This window comes from Ursus arctos, unplaced genomic scaffold (assembly GCF_023065955.2).
Source record: "Ursus arctos isolate Adak ecotype North America unplaced genomic scaffold, UrsArc2.0 scaffold_31, whole genome shotgun sequence".
In the NCBI taxonomy this organism is placed as follows: Eukaryota; Metazoa; Chordata; class Mammalia; order Carnivora; family Ursidae; genus Ursus; species Ursus arctos.
Genome location: NW_026622997.1, coordinates 5,310,242 through 5,331,370, shown reverse-complemented (window position 1 = coordinate 5,331,370; position 21,129 = coordinate 5,310,242). Strand labels below are relative to the sequence as shown.

At 38.0% G+C, this 21,129-nt stretch overlaps 1 protein-coding gene across 2 annotated transcripts in view; it reads left to right on the top strand.

Annotated features, from left to right (window-relative positions):
• EXOC2 (exocyst complex component 2) overlaps positions 1–17,887 on the top strand; it is a 248,708-nt gene extending 230,821 nt beyond the window's left edge. For both annotated transcript variants that reach the window (XM_026511359.4, XM_026511361.4), the window contains 3 exons: positions 12,203–12,264; positions 14,632–14,691; positions 16,262–17,887. In XM_026511359.4, coding sequence (XP_026367144.1) covers positions 12,203–12,264; positions 14,632–14,691; positions 16,262–16,355 — 216 coding nt within the window. In that variant the 3' untranslated portion in view covers positions 16,356–17,887. The remainder of the gene's footprint in view (positions 1–12,202; positions 12,265–14,631; positions 14,692–16,261) is intronic.
• Positions 17,888–21,129: the final 3,242 nt, after the last annotated feature.

Here is a 21,129-nt window from a genome sequence, read left to right as displayed (position 1 = left end):
CATTCAGTGCAGTTTTCATAGAAATGACAACAGTCCCTTTGTTCTCATAATCCATTGGTTTATGTTGTTGTTATTTAAAATACATAATTGTAATAACAAATATATCTTCTATAAACCAGATACTTCTTGGTATGTATATAACCACATTGATAGCAGCCGGGGTATGCACGCATTGGGGAGAGTTTCCTGCTACCTGTGAACTACAGTGGTCTGGAGCGCTACAAATGTGTTTTTTAAAAGTACAGGCAGTTTTGCTTCCAGAGGTGGCTGAGAACGTTTCTGTCAGGCCAACACCCTACTGATAACAGCTATCATCTTGAATAATGTGGGAAAATAAAAAGTATAAAAACAAAAACCTGAAGATACTGGAAGAAATGGCACTTGAGGAATTTTTTACTTTTTACAGATTTTAGCCTGAAGGCAGGCCATGGGATGCCTACAACTTCACAAAACCTGCTATCCTTTTGGCTTGAAGAATAGGCTTCAGGGCAACCACAATTACAGGGAAGTGAGGTATCCCAGAGAGCAGAAAGCAAAAGCCACAAATTTTGTGTATACACTGCCTAAATCACTAGTGGACCCCTAAACTACACATGTGTGGTCAAACTCTACTTCAGCCAGCCCAGTTAGGCCAGAAGAACTGAAGTAAGAATTGAAGTGCTGCCCAAGAGCCAAGAGTTTTCAGTTTGAGTCCAAATAAGTTGATTCCTTGCTAAAACAAAACAAAGATCAGTCCTCTGCAGGGTCATATTATAGAATCCAGAGTCTCCACACGTAATACTGACAGTGTCCAGAAAATAATCCAAATTTACATGAAATGAACAAACAAAATAAAACAAGAAAATATGACCCATTCTCAATAAAAAAGCAATCAACTGAGACTAATCTTAAGATGATGCAGATGTTGGATTTTGAAGACAAGGACTTTAAAGCAGCTGCATTCAGTGATGTAAAGGACAGTGTTCATGCTTATAATGAATGAATAGTTAGGAAATCTCAGCAGAAAAATAGAAACCCCAAAAAAGGAACTAAATGGAAATTCTGGAATGGAAAAATACAATATATGAGTTTTTTGAAGTCTACTAGGTGTGAATAACAGCGGATTAGACAGGACAAAAGAGCAAGTCAATGAATTTATAAAGCAACAGAAATTACCCAATATGAAGAACAGAGAAAAGAATCATTGGGGAAAAAAATAAATAGAATTTCAGAGACCTCTAGGACAACGTCAAAAAGTCTAGCATACATGTAATTTGATTTCCAGAAGAGTCAGAATAGCTAATCAGTACATGAAAGGATGGTCAGCATCATTAGTTATCAGAGAAATGAAAATTAACACTACAATAACATACCATTACACATCCACAGAAGGAAGAAAATTAAAGACTTAAATATCAAGTGTTGGCAAGACTGAAGAGAAACTAGAGGTTTTGCGTGTTGTTGAGGCGTAAAATAGTACATGACAAGAAAAGCTCTTTTTTTTTTTTTTAAAGGAAGAAAAACTAAATATACCCTATGACCCAGCCATTCCAATCCTAGGTATTTAACCAAGAGGACTGAAAACATAATGGCCAAAAGCTGGAAATAGCCCCGGTATCGATCAGTAGAATAAACAAACTGTGATATGTTCATGTAACCAAATACAATTCAGCATTAAAGCGGACAGATTACTGGTCATTCAGCTGAGTAACGGAAGGCTCATGTCCATGAGACTATGGGCCTCCTAGGAACTGGGCAGTCATTTCTAAATTGGAAAAGTTCAAATATATCTAACCCCTGCCCCATCTCACCCTCTCCCGTTGGGAATCACTGTATTAGGCTATTTTCTTTTGAGCAGATAACTCAGAAGGATTACAGGTTAACCTGTAATAATCACTTACATAAGGGTCAATGCATCAGGACACCTGGGTGGCTCAGTCTGTTAAGCATCTGCCTTCGGCTCAGGTCGTGATCCCAGGGTCCTGGGATGGAGTCCCGTATCTGGCTACATGCTCAGGAGAGAGCATGCTTCTCCCTCTGCCTGCCGCTCACCCTGCTTGTGTTCTCTCTCCCTCTCTCTCTGACAAATAAAATATATAAAATCTTAAAAAAAATAAGGGCCAATGCATCAGTCTTCAGAACCTTCCTGAGAGCCAGTTTAGATAGAGTGCAATGACGGTTTGGTGATTTTTAGCTCATCTTTTAACATGACATTTTCTGGTATACAGTTCTTTGTGTATTTTCTAAATAGCCACCACTTTTATAGTTGGCATAATTTATAGATCGATTAAAACACCTATCACTTTGAATAAAGTCTGGGCAGGAAGATTAGTTTTACAGTGATTTAATCCTACAATATTCAACTAAAAGTTCCACCTTATTCTTTCTTTTTGATACTCTTTGTAGCTCTGTTTCTGTATATACTACAGTATAAATAATAGAGACAAGCTGCCACATATATACTTTCTAGTTACAGACTATTTTCTAGGCTTCTAAAGCACTGAAAAATGAAACCAAACAGCTACCTTCCAAACAGAAGAAGTTTCACTAGATCGGTTACAGAATTTCTAATTAACTCTTATTTAACAGACTAGCCATGTCTGTTATCATCGTTTTATGCTTTATGCATTCCTGCAGAAGAAAGGCTGTCTCTTTTAGACTCCTGAGCATCACACGTACGGTGGGTACCGGAGTCAAAGGTAGAGAGTATATGCTATGGGCTTCCTCACTCAGAGCCTCTTCAGGAGCTCTGAAGACAATTGATCTGTATGTAAAGTCTCACTTTTTCAAGCTTGCAGAGAAGTTTAAGCTTTAGGTTACCTTTTTTTATTCTTAAAAGTTTTATGCAGCTATTAACTTACCTGCTGTAAGGATTGTCTGCAAGGTAAAAAGTGTACACAATTAAGTGATTTTTTTTTTTACTATGTCGACAGAGTTGTGCAGCCGTCAACATAATCACCTTTAGAATATTGCACCCTAGAGAGAAACCTTGGACCCATTAGCAGCCGCTCTCCATCGTCCTTCCAGCCTCCCTCCCAGCCACAGACAAGCAATATTCTGCTTTCCGTCTCCATGATTTTCTTTTTTCTTTTTCATTTCTTTTCTTTTTTCTTTTCTTTCTTTTCATTTTTTCCCTCCCTCCCTCTCTCCATTCCTTCCTTCCTTCCTTCCTTCCTTCCTTCCTTCCTTCCTCTTTTTTAACGATTTATTTATTTGAGAGAGAGAGCATGAGCAGGGGGAGGGGCCGGGGGAGAGGGACAAACAGACTCCCGGCTGAGCAGGGAGCCCCGTGTGGGGCTCGATGCCAGGACCCTGAGATCATGACCTGAACCGAAGTCACCCAGGTGCCCCTCCATGATTTTCTATCCCTATGGTTTGCCTATTCTGAAACTTTCATAGAAATGGACCATATGAATATGGCTTTTTGTGACTGGCTGCTTTTGCTTATTAGCATAATGTTTGCAAGGTTCATATAGGTTGTAACATGTATGAGTACTACCTTTCTTTTAATGATTGGATAATATTTCATTGTATAAATATACCACATTTTCTTTATCTGCTCTTCATTTGATGGACATTCATGTTTCTACTTTTTACCTCATAAGATCATTCACATACAAGTTTTTATATGTTTTATTTCTCTTTAATTTAATTCTCTTGGGTATAAGCTTAGAAGGGAAGTTGCTAGATCAAATGGTTACCCTGTGTTTAATCTTTTGATGAACTTCCAGACTTTTTAAACTGACTGTTCCATTTTACTTTCCTAACAGTAATGTATAAAGATTCCAATTTCTCCACATCCTCGCCAATACTTGTTACTATCTGTCGTACTGATTCTAGCCGTCTTAGTGTGTGTGAAGTGGTATCTCATTCTGTGGGTTTTTTACTTTCTTGAAGCTATAGGTTGCAGCACCTAAGTTTTTAATTTTGATGAAGTCTAGTTTATCAGTTTTTTTCTTCTGTTGCTTTTACTTTTTTTTAAGTTTTTATTTTAATTCCAGTATAATAACGTGCAGTGTTATATTAGTTGCAGGTGTACAATGTAGTGATTCAGCACTTCCCTACAATACTCAGTGCTCATGATGACAAGTACACTCTTTAATCCCCATCACCTATTTAAACTTCCCTCACCTCCCCCCCTCTGGTAACCAGCAGTCTGTTCTCATACATAACAGTCTATTTCTTGGCTTTTCTCTCTTTTTTTCCCTTTGTTCCTTTGTTTTGTTTCTTAAATTCCATATATGAGTGAAATCATATGGCATTTGTCTTTCTCTGACTTATTTTACTTTACATAATACTTCCAGCTCTGTCCCTGTCATTGCAAATGAGAAGAAATCATTCATTTTTGTGGCTGAGTAATATTTCATTTGTGTGTGTGTGTGTGTGTGTGTGTGTGTGTGTGTATGTGTATACACCCCACATCTTTTTTATCCATTCATCAATTGATGGACACTTGGGCTACTTCTATAGTTTGGCTATTTTAAATAATGCCGCAGTAAACATCTATCTCTTTATTAGTGTTTTTGTATTCTTTGGGTAAATACCCAGTAGTGCAATTGCTGGATCTTAGGGTAGTTCTATTTTTAACTTTTTGAAGAACCTCCATTCTGTTTTCCACAGTGGCTGCACCAGTAAACATTCCCACCAGCAGTGCAAGAGGGCTCCTTTTTCTATATCTGTCATTGTGTTGTTGATTTTAGCCATTCTGACAGGTGTGAGGTGATATCTCGCTGTGAGGTTTTGATTTCCACTTCCCTGGTGATGAGTGATGTTAAGCATCTTTTCATGTGCCTATTGGCCATATCTATGTCTTCTTTGGAAAAATGTCTGTTCATGTCTTTAATTAGATTATTTGGTATTTGGGTGTTGAGTTGTATAAGTTCTTTATAGATTTTGGATACTAACCCTTTATCACATACGTCATTGCAAATATCTTCTCCCATCCTGTAGGTTGCATTTTAATTTTGTTAATTGTTGCCTTCACTGTGTAGAAGCTTTTTTATTTTGGTGTAGTCCCAATAGTTTATTTTCTTCTTGTTTCCCTTGCCTCAGGAGACCTATGTAGAAAAAGTGTACTACTGCCGATGTCGAAGTTACTGACTGTGTTCTCTTCTAGGATTTTTATGGTTTTAGGTCTTTAATCCATTTTTATTTTTGTGTATGGTATAAGAAAGTGGTCCAGTTTCATTCTTTTGCATGTTGCTGTCCAGTTTTCCCAACACCATTTGTTGAAGAGACTTTTTCACATTGGATATTCTTTTCTGCTTTGTTGAAGATTAATTGACCATATAGATGTGGGGTTTTTTTCTGGGTTTTGTATTCTGTTCTATGATCTATATGTCTGTTTTTATACCAGTACCATACTGTGTGGATCACTACAGCTTTGTAATATAACTTGAAGTCTGGAATTTTGATGCCTCCAGCTTTGCTTTTCTTTTTCAAGATTGCTTTGACTATTTGAGCTGTTCTGTGATTCCATACAAATCTTAGGATTATTTGTTCTAGCCCTGTGAAAAATGCTATTGGTATTTGATAGGGATTGCATTAAATGTGTAGATTGTTTGGATAATATAAATGTCATGGAATGTATTTCCATTTCTTTGTGTCATCTTTGATTTCTTGTATCATTGTTTTCTAGTTTTAAGAGTACAGGTCTTTCACCTCTTTGGTTAGGTCTATTCCTAGATATCTTATTATTTTGGGTGCAGTTGTAAATGGTATCAATTCCTTGATTTCCCTTTCTGCTGCTTCATTATCAGTATATAGAAATGCAGCAGATTTCCGTACCTTGATTTTGTACCCTCCACTTTACTGAATTTGTCTATCAGTCTAGCAGTTTTGTGGTGAAGTCTTTCAGGTTTTCTATATATAGTATCGCATATCATATCATTTGCAAATAGTGAAACTTTTGCTTCTTCCTTATGGATTTAGATGACTTTTATTTCTATTTGTTGTCTGGTTGCTGTGGCTAGGACTTCCAGTACTATGTCGAATGAAAGTGGTAAGAATCGACATCCTTGTCTTGTTCCCAACCTTAGAAGAAACTTTCTCAGTTTTTCCCCCTTGATGATGATGTTAGCTGTGGGTTTTTTTATATATGGCCTTTATTATGTTGAGATATGTTCCCTCTAAACCTACTTTGTTGAAGGTTTTTATCATGAATGGAAATTGAACTTTGTCACTTGCTTTTTCTATCTCTATTGAAATGATCATATGGTTCTTATCCTTTCTCTTATTGATGTGATGTATTGTGTTGATTTGCGAATATTGAACCACCCTGGCAACCCAGGAATAAATCTCACTTGATCATCATGAGTGACTTTTTTAATGTATTGTTGGATTCTGTTTGCCAGTATTTTGTTGCAGATTTCTGCATGTATGTTCATCAGAGATATTGGCCTGTAGTTCTCTTTAGTCATGTCTTTATCTGGTGTTGGTTTAAAGGTAATGCTGGCCTCATAAATGAATTTGGAAGTTTTCCTTCTTTTTCTGTTTTTTGAAATAGTCTGAGAAGAACAGGTATTAACTCTTCTTTAAATGTTTGGTAGAATTCATCTGTGAAGCCATCTGGTACTGGGCTTTTGCTTTTTGGGAGTTGTTTCAGTTTTGGTAGTTTATATGTTTCTAGGAATTTATCCATTCCTTCCAGGTTCATAATATTCTAATTGTTTGTATTTCTGTGCGATTGGTTATTTCTTATTTGTGATTTTATTTATTTGAGTCCTCTCTCTTTTTTTGTTGATAAGTCTGTTTTATTGAGTTTTTCAGAGAACCAGCTCCTGGTGTCATTGATCTGTTCTATTGTTTTTTTAGTTTCTGTATCATTCATTTCTTCTCTAGTCTTTATTATTTCCTTCCTTCTGCTGGTTTTAGGTTTTGTTCGTTGTTCTTTTTCTAACTCCTTTATGGTAGGTGGGTTTTTGAGATTTTTCTTGCTTCTTGAAGTAGGCCTGTATTGCTGTATACTTCCCTCTTAGGACCACTTTTGCTTCATCCCAGGGATTTTGTCTCATTGTGTTTTCATTTTCATTTGTTTCTGTGTACTTTTTTACTTCTTTGATTTCCTGGTTGACCCATTCATTGTTTAGTCGCATATTATTTAACCCCATATATTTGTGTTATTTCCAGATTTTTTCTTGTGGTTGACTTCTAGTTTCATTGTATTGTGGTCAGAAAAGATGCGTCATATGACTTTGGTCTTTTTTAATTTGTTGAAGCTTGTTTTGTGGGCTAATATGTGATCTGTTCTGGAGAATGTTCCATGTGCACTTGAAAAGAATGTCTACTCTGCTGTTAAATCCATCTCGTCCAGTGTGTCATTCAAAGCCATTGTTTCCTTGTTGATTTACTATTTAGATGGTCTGTCCATTGATGTAAATGGGGTGTTAAAGTCCCCTACTGTTACTATATCATTATCAATTAGTTTTTTATGTTTGTTATTAATTGTTTTATGTATTTGGGTGCTCCCATGTTGGGTGCGTAGATACATAGAATTATTATATCTTCTTGTCGGATTATCTCCTCTATTAGCATATAGTGTCCTTCTTTGTCTCTTGTTACAGTGTTTGTCTTAAAATCTGTTTTTGTCTGAAATATTGCTATACTGGCTTTTTTTTTTTTTTGACATCCACATACATGATAAATGTTTCTCTGTCCCCTCCCTTCCAATTTGCAAGTGTCTCTAGGTCTAAAATGAGGCAGCATATAGATGGGTCTTGATTTTTTTTATCAATTTTGTCACCCTGTGTCTTTTTATTGGAGCATTTAGTCCATTTACATTCAAAGTAATTATTGATAGATATGTATTTATTGACATTTTATTGTTTTGTGGTTGTTTCTGAAGATTTTGTCTGACTCTTGTCTTTCTTTCATGGTTTGCTGGTTTTCTTTAGTGATGTAATTGGATTTCTTTTTCTTTATTCTTTGCATATTTATTCATGCTTTTTGAGTTATGGTTACCATTATGTTTTATATAACATCTTGTGCGTATAGCAATTTATATTGAGTTGATGGTCATTTAAGTTTGAACCCATTCTTTACTCCTCCCCATATTTTAGGTATGTGGGGTCATATGTCACATCCTTTTTTTATTTTTGATGAGTTCATTGACTGATTTTTTTACAGAATTATTCATTTTTACTGCTTTTGTGTTTCCTACCTTCACACCATCACTTTTGGTCTCTCCTTTCCACTCAGAGTCTCTTTAACTATTTCTTGCATGGCTGGTTTAGTGGTCATGAACTCCTTCAGTTTTTCTTTGTCTGGGAAACTCCTTATCTCTCCCCTATTCTGAATGATAGGTTTGCTGGATAGAATATTGTTGGCTGCAGGGACGCCTGGGTAGCGCAGTCGTTAGGCGTCTGCCTTCGGCTCAGGGCGTGATCCCGGCGTTCCGGGATCAAGTCCCACATCGGGCTCCTCCGCTGGGAGCCTGCTTCTTCCTTTCCCACTCCCCCTGCTTGTGTTCCCTCTCTCGCTGGCTATCTCTGTCAAATAAATAAATAAATAATCTTAAAAAAAAAAAAAAGAATATTGTTGGCTGCAGATTTTTCCCATTTCGCACTTTGAACATATCGTACCACTGCCTTCTAGCCTGCCACATTTTTTTTTTTTTCAGATTTTATTTATTTATTTAAGAGAGAGAAAGAGAACATGAGTGGCGGGGGTGAGCGGTGGACAGAGGGAGAATCAGACTCCCTGCAGAGCAGGGAGCCTGACATGGGCCTCAGTCCCAGGACCCTGAGATCATGACCTGGGCAGAAGGCAGACACTTAACTGATTAAGCCACCCAGGTGCCCCTAGCCTGCCACACTTCTGCTGAAAAGTCCCCTGCTAGCCTTATGGGTTTCCCTTGTATGTTACTGTCTTCTTTTGTCTTGATGCTTTTAAATTTTTTTTCTTTATCACTATATTTTGCCAATTTAATTACAACGTATCTTGGTGTGGGTCTGCTTTTCTTGATTTTGTTTTGCGTTCTCTGTGCCTCTTGGATCTGGATATCTGTTTCCTTCCCCACATTAGGGAAGTTTTCAGCTACTACTTCTTCAAATAAATTTTCTGCTCCCTTTTCTCTCTGTCTTCTTCTTGGTCTCCTATAATAAAATGTTATTATGTTTGATGAGTCACGGAGTTTCCTAAGTCTATTCTCATTTTGCATAATTCCCTTTCTCTTTTTGTTCAGCTTGGTTACTTTACATTACTCTGACTTCTAATTCATTAATTCATTCCTGTGCTTCTTCCGGCCTACTGTTCATTCCATCAAGCATGTTTCTAATCTCATCTGTTGCAGGATTTGTTTTCCTTATATGTATTAGCCTGTCTCTCACCCTTCTCTGTAACTGCAGCTCCTTCCCCACTGCAGCAGCCATGATATGTCTCCAAAACCACATCTGACTGGTTCTTTTTTATCTTTGTGTTAAGTATCTTACTGATACCTTCCACTTTCTTCTCAAGTCCGGTGAGTATCCTTATGATCATTGCTTTAAATACTCAATCAGGCATGTTACTTATGTCTGTTTTGCTTAGACCTCCAGCCGTGGCCTTGTCCTGTTCTTTCATTTGTGACAAATTTCTCAGTGTTGTAATTTTTTCTAAGTCTCTGTGCCTATTTCTCTGTTAGGAAAGTAAGCTATGTTTCCTGTTCTTGAGGGTAATGGCCTAATGTAGAAGAGGACCTATAGTGCCCTGCTTTGTAGTGTCTCCTGTTCCAGGGCCTGGCATTTCCAGGAGTGTCTCCAGGATGTGCTGCATGTGATCTGTTTTGTCCTGGCTGCTTTATCCTTCAGACCAGTTGTCTGCAGTGGCTCTTTTTTGCTGGTTATGGACAGTGTGTGGTCCCTGGCCTGAATGTGGCACATTTTAGCTAGGTATACTCTTGCCTGCTTATGAACTGAGTCCTGTTGCCACCGCTGCCAGAACTGAGGCTGTGCAAAACTCCCAGGTGGCGAGACATGGTGTTGGCAGAGGTTTGAGCCAGTATTCTCAGGGAGGAGACCCACCACACTGGGACTAAAGCAAGCATGACTGGGAAGGGTGGGTCCACAGGAATGTGGGGGAGAGGGCTTGTTGTAAGCAAGTTAGGTAGTGAGTGTGGTGCTATGCTTGTTCCCACAGGCAGTCCTGTGTTTATGCTGAAGGGCAGGGGAGGGAAATGGCACATGCCAGTTGCTTTGTTCCCTCGAGGGGTGTCTTTCGAACACTCTCTCTCTCTGGGACACACTCCAAGTGAGCAAATAGCCTCCCCACTGTGTGCCCCAGGTGCTCTTCAGATGACTGTTTCCAGGCTATATCCAGGTTTGCCAGCCTTCTCTCCAAGAGCAGCATAATGCCCTGCAGAGTTTTTTCAGCCAAGTCCACTGACCTTTGAAACTCCAGGCTTCCCACCCTGCTGGTTACAAAAACTTATAAAATTTGGTCCCTCTTGCTTTCCAAGCCAATTGCTATGAGGATTCATTTTCCTCATATGTACTAGTCTGTCTCTTGTCCTTCTCTGCATCTGCGGCTCCCTCCCCACTACAGCAGCCATGCTCTGTCTCCAAAACCGCATCTCTGCACTTCCTACCTTTTTCAGTGTGGCCTCTTCCCTACCTTTAGTTGTAGAGTTTGTTCTGCCAGTCATTAGGTTAATTTCTGGGGTATTTGATTTGATAGTTATCTATTGTATTCATATGATAGGTGAGCCTAGGGTCCTCCTACTCTGCTGCCAGGCTTTAAGACTTACTAGTTGCAAGGGCTCATGAAATTTGGGCCCTCTCACTTTGCAAGCCAATTGCTGTGGGGCTTTATTTTCCCTCTGTACTCCTCTGTGTGCTAGTCTGTTTCTCTTTCTTCTCTGTGACCATGGTGGCCATAATCTGTTTGTCTCCCAAACCACATTTCCATACTTCCTAACTTCTTTGGTGTGGTCTCTTCTCTACCTTTATTTTTGGAGTTTGTTCTGCCAGTCTTCAGGTCAATTTCTGGAGTATTTAGGATGATTTGATAGTTATCAAGTTGTATTGTGGAATAAGGTGAGCCCAGGGTCTTCCTACTCTGCTGCCATCTTCCTCTCCTTCTTTGTTGCTTGTACTTTTGATATAATGTCTAAGAAGGCTTGCCTAGCCCAAAATTACAAAGATTTACTACTGTTTCATAGGTCTGTCCCTTAACATTTATGTCTATGATCCATTTTGAGTTAATTTTTGTGTTAAGGAAGGGATCCAAGTTCAGTCTTTTGCATATGGAAATCCAGTTGTCCCAGCACCATTTGTTGAAGAAACTGTTCTTTCCCCATTGAATGGTCTCAGCACCCTTTTCAAAATCCATTGATCATAAGGTTTATTTCTAGACACTCAGTCCTATTCTACTGATCTGTATTTCTGTCCATATAGCAGTGCCATGCTATCTTAATGATTATAGATTTATAGAAAGTTTTGATGTCAGAAAGTGTTTCTCTATCTGTGTTATTCTTTTTCAATATGGTTTTGTCTGTTTAGATCAACTTGTCAATTTTTATAAAAAACAATCACCAAACAAAAGCCAGCTGTGATTTTAATAGACATTGCATTAAATCTGCAGAGCTTTATTTTAACTTTTGAGATTAAAGTCAGTATGCTGGTGATGGGTAGTAAGGAGGGCACGTATTGCACGGTGCACTGGGTGTTATACGCAAGTAATGAATCATGGAACTTTACATCAAAAACTAGGGATGTACTGTATGGTGACTAACATAATAAAAAATTATTATAAAAATAAATATATAAGAAATAAAGTCAGTATGCCCAAAAGGGCATAGGTATAAGGAAGTAAGCCAATCCATTTTCTTAAATCTGTTGTGTGGGGCAATAATCTAGGGACAGTGTTTCAAATTTTGCTTCTTCTCTCAAACAGACTAAAGGCAAAATTACTGGTTAGGTAGTAAATACAGCTTTCTGGAAAATCCTTGCATAGGTTGAACCTTTTTGTAACAAGATATCTGACTCCCTGCCTTCACACAGTCATACTCGACTCTAAATTAATTTCCAGTAAAAGAATATTTTGTCATAGCTGATTTCTTTGGAGTGTTTTAGAAAGTCTGTTCATAATTAATAGTCACCATGTCAGGTGGGGGATAACTACATGTCAGTGGTCTTCTGTCAACCCTGTCCCTACAGTAAGCAGGAGGGAGACTGTCCGCTCATCACCTGTTTCAATTTAATAATTGATGCAGTTTCCTATGGTCACTTTGTCCTTTTCTCATGTTTAGGCACGGCTTGAAATCTGTGCTTTGAGGGATACTGTGGCTGTTCACCTGACGCCTGAAAGCAAGTGAGATGCTAAATGTTTTTGTTCTGAGTACTTCATTAAAAAAAAAGTTATACACAACTACTGAATCATGGAACACTACATCAAAAACTTATGATGTACTATATGCTGGCTAACTGAACATAATAAAAAAAATAAAATAAAGCTTATTAGTATATAAAATCCTTTGTAAAGTTAACTGATCAGACTGAGTGCTCATGATTGTGATGTGAGAAAGTTTATATATGATAAATTTTTTAGCTAAAAAGCATAAAAAGCCAAAGACTCCAAATACTGGTTCTTTGTAGCATAATATAAAGGAAAAAAGATTTAATATGATTTTATGTTTTTCATTCAGTAAGAAAAATCTTAATCTCATAAATGATGTATCAGAGCATTATATACTTCTTGAAAAAAGGAGAAAATAAGAATTGAGTCTTAATCTATTCATAGCAGACTCTGAGGGACAGTTTAAGCATTGTAAATATCAGCATAAGAGGAAGCCTTGTGGTTTCTCTACAAAATTTTGTAGTGGAAATTTGATGATAGGTTTTAGCTGTTTTGAATGAAAGTCAGGATTTCCTATCATCGAAATATCAGTAGGTGAACTGAAACATCACTAATAACTACTTGCCTATACAAAATTGTTTACTCCATTGCCAATAGTACCTAGGAAATACTGGGTTATATTGTTAATGTGCCAGAGAATCCAAGTAGTATACAAGTGAAATTTTTAAGGACACTTTGTGTGATATACTTATTCATTTCCAGCTGTTTATGACATGGCTTATGCCATCAATTTTACTGTGTTTATTACAACTGAAAAGACTTTTAAAAGTTTTTCCTAACGAATGAAGTTAGCTTCTTATTCCTGTTCATGATAGCCGACCCGAACCCATTTCTAGATGGTTCCCATGTCAGTTATTTATCCACCCCTCTTCCCAGCTGTCATTTTTCTATGTAAAGTATTAAATAATACATGATAGAGGACACTCCACTCAGTCCATATCTGATGTGGGTGCATGCTTTGTGTAAGTACCTAGGTATTTATTCCTATTAATTTAACCTTTCAGAGCCTAAGTTCCTCATCTATGAAAGAAAAATACTTCCTAGGCCACCTTTTGGGGGAATTAAATTAAAAAGTATGCTAGTTACCTTCTAGACTATTGATGCACTACAAATAATCGGTGGTATTATCTTCATGATCATCATTATTGTCATAATGTAAAAATAAAGAATAATAGCATTTCATTTCTTTTGATTATTTGAGAAAAGTTTTAAGATGATGGTGGAGGTAACAGTGGAGACTCCTCTCTACATCAGGAAAGAGGAAAGTCAATTTCATATTGGAAGGGAAGCTAAGTGTGCCCACAAGCTATAACCTATCCCTTGCCCTAACCAGGAACAACTGAAGCTTTCAGCGCTGCCAGTTTTTATAATCCTCTTGGGACTTTGTAGTCTGTTTGTTGCTGTGATATTTGCCCATAGTTTGAGAAATATTGCCCAAAAGTATGTTGCTAGTACACTGATGAGGATCTGTTTTTACAATACAAAATCAAAGACTACCTTAAGGTCAAGATTAATTATGTTTATTTCTTTCCCTTAGACAACAAGTTAGAAGAAGAGAAGTTAAAAATTATTCCTTAGTGACCAGTATAACTTATTACCAAATAATTTCCCCTAAAATGCTTTTTATTTGATTCAGTAGCTTTTCTGGTACTTTCTACTTTAAAAAGTTAAGCATACCAAATTGATGGACTTTTTTAATTCATGCCTTTTTCGGTTTTCATGAAAAGAAAGGATGTTGAATTAAAATTAATCAGTTAATCTCCACTTATCCTACAACTTTTAAATATAATAACTAAATCCTATAGACTGTATTTAATTAATATAAGGTATTGGCTGTAAATCAGACCCTGTGCGTGTCGATACTATAAATATCCCCATTTGTGTAATCTGTGACAAGATCACCCCAATTTCTACTTCATTTCCTTCCTTTCTTACCAGTTACTTTAATAGTTCAGTTTTGTTTTGAAAATTTTTAAAAATTGAACATGTCCACATTAAGCTCTTATTTACCATGAGTAGCATCCTTTTGTCAAAACCAGTCTCTCTTTTAGCTTTTCAAGTTCTGTTTCATTTCCTAGTTGAGTTTTTTCTGACTCTACTCCTACAAGGCCTCCGCCTGGGAACTATACCCCGTAGCCTCACTTTTACTTTTACTTTTTCTATTGTTTTTCACTTTTACTTTTTCTCATTTTTCTACATGCTTCACTGACTTATACTGGTTTCTTTATATTTAAGGCATGCTTAAGAATTTTTAATGATGCTCTCAATTCCCCTTAGAAATACGAAATGTTTCAACCTAAATGTTGCTTGTCTGTGTTCCAGGTCTAGTTTTAAACAGGCTTTGGAAGCCCTGCCTCAGCTTTCAAGCGGAGCGGATAAAAAGTAAGTTCTGTACGCTGTTTTCGAGGGCCAGTTAAGATGTGTCGAACAAGGTTTTGTTACCTAGAAGTACTTTTTGAGTAGATAATGATTTGGATTTTAGGAAGAGCACTACTTAATAGCCCTTGATAGTGTGCATTATGTTGGCTGAACCTGGCTTGTCTCCAAAGTGACAGAATAAGGTAAAACCTTTCCTCTGGGTTTATGGCAGTTTAGAAATTAGTTCTTTTCTTGTTTTAACTGACTAATACAGAAAATATTTTAAGAAAGTTTATTTTGACTCAGTGAACTATGTTATTGTCCTACATTTTTAAGAAGATAATACTAAGATAAATACAAAAAGGCCAGCAAAATGCAGGACTTGATGTTTTCCTTTGAGTAGCCCAGCAATGTACATTTTTTGCTTTATAGAATATAAAGTAGTAAAAAAAAGTAAAATTGTCCGCATGACATAATGAAATTGTATGTTTCACTAACACTATGTTAATGGTCTTGGCCAGAGTTTAAACTTTGCTACTCATAAAACAGGAAATTCTGACCGGAGGCAAAATGTAGGCCAGGCAAATTTCATAAATGCTCAACCTACCCTCAGCTGAGGTAGCGGAAACATTGTAGGTCTTTGCTCCTTCACTAATCATAGCTGAAGTCCACCTGCCTTTGCATTTGGCTGCTCAGTGTATAGACATGAAAACCGTGGTGTGGGCTCTGTGATATGTTGCATAGGTGAGTGTTATGGAAAGTCAGAGAACAGAGAGAACACGTGAGGCTGGGAAAATGTCACATGAGATGGTGTTCTAATTTTGAGCATTGTTAAACCCATGAAACAATCTTTTGACCCCAGTATTGTTAAGCCTACTTCTTGGTTGCTTCATCTGAACCAAATGAACTCTTATAAGATCCTTTCTGGCCCTAAAATTATACATCAAACCAGTAAAGAAAGCAGTTGAGTTATCAAGTACTAGTATAATCTGCCCACTGAGTTAGAACTGACCTTGATTCTCCTGGTGCTTAATTCACCACTTTAGTTTACCACTCTCCAATATTTGTTCAAAACAAAAATGCAAAATAGGAGGAGCCAGACAGTAGACCAGTAGTTGCCAAGGGGAGAGGGTAAGGAAAAAGGTGACCACAAAAGGGCAACACAAGAGCATTTGGAGGGTGATGGAACTATTCTCTGTCCCGATTATGGGGGTTATTAGGTGGCTAATTTGTGTTTATCAGTATTCATAGAACTGTATGCCAAAAAGAGTACATTTTAGTATTTTTTTAATTTTTAAAAAGTGAATTTAAAAAAGTGCAGGCCCAAGCATTAATGTGTTTTAGGAAGAAATCTAATTAATCTAGGGGAAGGAGACAGGAGGGAGATTTTTATATATAATTATGTATATAAGTATATATTCCTTTTGAGTAGCTTCTTTGACTAATTGACTTCTTTATTGAGTTAAGAGTCAATAAGTAAATAACTTCAACACGCAGAAGCTCGGGCTGGGCAGTTGGCTCCCCTGCATGTTTTCTTATGTTGCTAGGCAGCCTTCACTCTGCCAGGTTGTCAAGTAGTTTCTCCTCCCTGCAGGTTACTGGAAGAGCTGCTGAACAAGTTCAAGAGTAGCATGCACTTGCAGCTCACCTGTTTCCAAGCTTCTTCTTCAACTATGATGAAAACATAAATACCATCCAAAACAGGGCATTCTAAAGATAACAAGTAACAAATTGTTATCACTTTTTTAAATGCCCTGAAGGCATTAGCATATAAAGCATTAGGTTGGCACTCTCTCTCTTTTCCCCAAATTAGTAGCTTAGAAGGATGTTCGTATATGTTTTATTTCAACCAAAATGACCTTGTTTGAAATGCCCAAGCAATAACTTGTTTTGTCATTTTTATTACATGAGGCCCTAAATGTCTTCAAGATTCCTTAAGCATATATATTCTTAGCTAGATGTTGCATGATGAATGCTGCAGGAAGAGCTACTTTTACAGGGAGTGCTTTGAGATGGCATGTGACGTAACTAAGGCGTTCTTCAGTGTCTCGTATACTAGACTTGTAGTGCCTGCAGCTTCAAAGACATGGAGAGATCGGTAAGAAGATTTGGAAAGTTATATTCAGACATCTTTCGAACTTCAACTGTCCTAAACTGTACATCTCTACTTAAAAACTTTATTTCATACAAATACCTCTAACTCTCCTAATTCAAGTGGCTTTTTAGAAACTTTGCGGTTTGCCTAAGGAAATGTTATATTTGGGGTAAATTATTTGTGGTCCAGATGTCCATGAGTTAACTTTGTGTCTTGCTGGCTAATTTTTATTTCTTACCAAACTAATAAACATGAAGCACCTTTCAGTGTAGCTTTTCTTTGTCCCACTCACTCTTAATTTAATGTGTCTTTTCATGTCAATGCGTTGCCTGCCCCCGAGGATCCATTTGTTACTGTGGTGGGAAGAGCTGCAGCTGTCAGTGCCTCCCAAAGAACAAGCCAGGCCCCCGGGTGGCAGCTGGCGCTCCTGCCCACCACCATTCACTCCTGCCCCTCCGGCAATGTCTTTTCTCTCCACCGCTCCTTACCCTTTGAAGTATCTTGCTCAGTAGCTAAAAGAACATTGCTCTGGCAGAGTCTGTGTTTTCTGAAGATTCAGAGACACTCCTCTGTTACCAGGCAGTAGGAACTGCTGATGAACCTCGTGCCATTTGTCCTACATTCGCTGCTGACTTGGCTTACCAGAATAGGTGCAGGGCGCCGTGACCTCTTTCAAAGGCAGCTTCCCCTACCTAACTTTATCATACCATTCGCTCAGAAAGCAGTAATTCTCTTATCCATTGGCTGTCAGGGTTCTCAAATTTTTCTATGGATGTCACAGAATCTCCTTTTTTAAGGCTGAAATTAATATCTTTACTAATACAAGTAATTTTAGAATACAGTATAGCTGAATACAGTATCCATATTTAAAATAAGTCGTTGTTATGTTTGCTCATTTGGTGTATGGGGGAAATCATAGTAACTGGAAGTGAAAGTTTAATTTCTACAAATGTACTTGACAAAGCGTATTATTAAGGAATATACAGAATATTGTCTCTCCAAAGCATGTTGACTATTGTGTCTTACATGATGATAAACTAAATTACAAATCTACAGTCCTGAATATTTGTGTTATCTTAAATAGACACTACAGAGCATTCGTCCAATAAAGAATGTGCTTTAATACAAGGTGTATTTAGTTGTCATTTTTCCCTAAGCGTCTTTATTTCTACATATTCATTAGCTATATAGCTTTTCTAATTTACCTTACATTTGTCTAATCATTGTCAGAAAGCATTTATCAGCTATTCTACTAATTCTCTATTTGTTGGGGGCTTACTATGTGCTAGGCATTACACCAAATTATCTTGTTTAGCCTCCCAATAGCCTTGTGACAACCGTATGAGCTAGAAGGTATTATGTCCATTTCACAGATGAGGAAATCAGGGCTTAAGAGAGAGGTTAGTGACTTTTTTTTTTTTTTAAGATTTTATTTATTTATTTGACAGAGACAGCCAGCGAGAGAGGGAACACAAGCAGGGGGAGTGGGAGAGGAAGAAGCAGGCTCCCAGCAGAGGAGCCTGATGTGGGGCTCAATCCCAGAACGCTGGCATCACGCCCTGAGCCGAGGGCAGATGATTGACAACTGCGCCACCCAGGCGCCCCAAGAGAGAGGTTAGTGACTTTAAGACCACCAGGGCAGGCTGTGTCACTCAGAGTTGTCTGGCTTCATCACTCCCTAAATTAACCATGGCCCGTACTTCCTCCCAGCCAAACATGCTTTCTGCTGTCCCTCCATCAGTGACACAGCTCAGGGAAGCACGTAAGTGCCAGAGGATAATAAAACTTAAGCAAAATACAGAAAAGTAAGTGTTTTCATGGATCAGAGAATGAAGGGTAGGCACACAAAAACCCCATACCCAAGTCAAGGGGGAATTCTTGGAAGAAAGGGGATTTCAAGACTTTCTTGAGGTACAGAAGAATTAAGTGGTTAAGAGGAGAAAGCTGAATATAATGTAAATTAGAGGAAAGCTGAGAGATAAACCAGGACTTGGAGCAAATTTACAAAAACATAGCCAAGAAAAAGAATTAAGATACTCAAAGGTGCTTTCACACACAGGTAGCATTGGGTTTAGCACCCCACATTAATGTGGTCAGCCTGGCTTCACATCAGTTAGCAAAGTCGGCCTCACCTTCAGTGCTAAAAATGTATTAGGAATAATTTGGTTTTACTAAGACTTTCTATATCAGCATGCCATAAAAGTGGCATGCTCTAGAAATCATTCTGGCATTGCAAGACAAGCATCATTGCTGTAGGCAAGCTTTCCGAGGCACTCTCCTGTGTCTACAGTCCTTGCATGTAGCTTTCTTAGGGGGGATCAATGGAAAAGGGTACATGTAATTCTGGATTTGGTACAAGATGGTGATGTGGTTCTGTTTTGATCACGTGCTGTAGGATATTCTGTTAGTTGTGTAAGAATGTTACGTGTTTTCTGAAAAGTTACCGTAAATTTCAACACGCTTTTAAACCAAGATTAGGTTTCTAAAGTAAAGTTAGCTGTATTTTACTTTTTCTTTTTAATCTTTTTTTTTTAATTTTTTATTTATTTGAGAGTGAGAGAGAGAGAGAGCACAAGTCGGGGGGAAAGGGGCAGAGGCAGAGGGAGAAGCAAGCTCCAGGCACCCCAATGTGGGGCTGGATCCCAGGACCCTGGGATCATGACCTGAGCTGAAGGCAGAGCCACCCAGGCACCCCATAGCTGTATTTTACTTAATATGTGCTTAAAATAATTATGCTTAACTATAAACTGAAACCAGCATACATTTTTGTCATTAGATGTTTTTTAGCAGTACTCTCATAAAGGTTTTCATATGGATGTATAAAATGAAAACATAAAAGATATATTGAATATTTGATATACATACTTCAATTGGAATAGCAATTTTAATGATTTGAGCTTTGCATTGAATGCATATTCTTATATATTAGAGTCATGTTTTTGGTGTGTTGATGTCATTTTCTGTTCACCCACACTTTATATTCAGTTTTATCATATGTATCACTGGAGCCTTGTTGTACCTGGCCAGGTTATAAATACATAACAATAAATATTTTATAAACAAGATTTGGGTCTTTGGGTTACCTGCTGGTAATTTGGCTAATAAAAGCCAATAGGATGTCAAAATACCTTTTTCCTGTCTAACCCATAAACTCTTAGACAACAGTTAACATTGCCACTGGCCACACTGTCATCATCAGCATCATAACCGTGACTGGTGTCCCACTGGCTGTGTTGCTGCAGTCATCGTTCGTAGTGGTGTGATTGTTCTTGTTATTTCTATCACGTTTTTCTTGAATATTCTGTCCCATCTGCCTACAAACTCTTCAGCTAGGCACACATGCCTGAGAAGACAACTACGAGACCACTACCTGCCAAGGAAGGCCCACAGAAGGACTCATCACAGAGGAGGAGAACCCCAGAAGAATGGAGTCATGGGGTGAGGGGGCGTGTCACAAAAATCAAGGAAAGAACAAGAATCATGTTGGAATAAAGAGATTGTCGGGGGGGGTGGGGGAATGGGATAGGCCTGTGATGGGTATTAAGGAGGGCACGTATTGCATGGTGCGCTGGGTGTTATACGCAAGTAATGAATCATGGAACTTTACATCAAAAACTAGGGATGTACTGTATGGTGACTAACATAATATAATAAATATTATTTAAAAAAATTGTTGGCAAGGTCATATGTTGCAAATGTGTCCAACAGATGAAAGTGGTTGCTAGACTTGACATTTAGAAAATCATAAATGACCAGAGAATGATAAGGAAGGAATCAGAGAAACTTCCTCTTAACTCGCCCACAAGGGCTATCAAGAAAGCCATCTCTTTCTTGAAGATCACAAAGTATCCTGGCCAGAGCACAAAAGTGAAATTCCTAAGGAGCAGTCTTGAAAACTTTTTTTTAGCTTCCTTTTCTTTTTAAATTCTCTTCCTGGATGTCCAATCACTTCCTGCTGCCCTTGCTTCTTTTCCTGTTAGAATGACTTACAAATATTTATCCCCTTTCTTTTTCCCAAAGTTTTCCCTTTCAAATGCTTAGTAAATTTCTCTAGCTAAATGATAGGGGCTCCTGGAACCAGGCCTCACCTGAGTGTGCACCCAATGTCGGATGGCCGTGAAGTTGTCCTCCATTCTGCTCTGTGTCTGTGCCCTGCCCTCAGCTGACCCCCAGAGCCCTTGGACGGCATAAGGAGCTCCATGTGCTGCAGCCAGTAGCCATTGGGTGGTGTGGTGACTGCAGGTTCTAGCCCAGCAGTTGTTACCAAATAAGCCCTCAGGAAGTACTTACTCAACATTATTGATGAAGTTATAGTAGTAAATGTGTCAGATTACCTTTGTATATTTTTAAGCTACATATACAAAGAG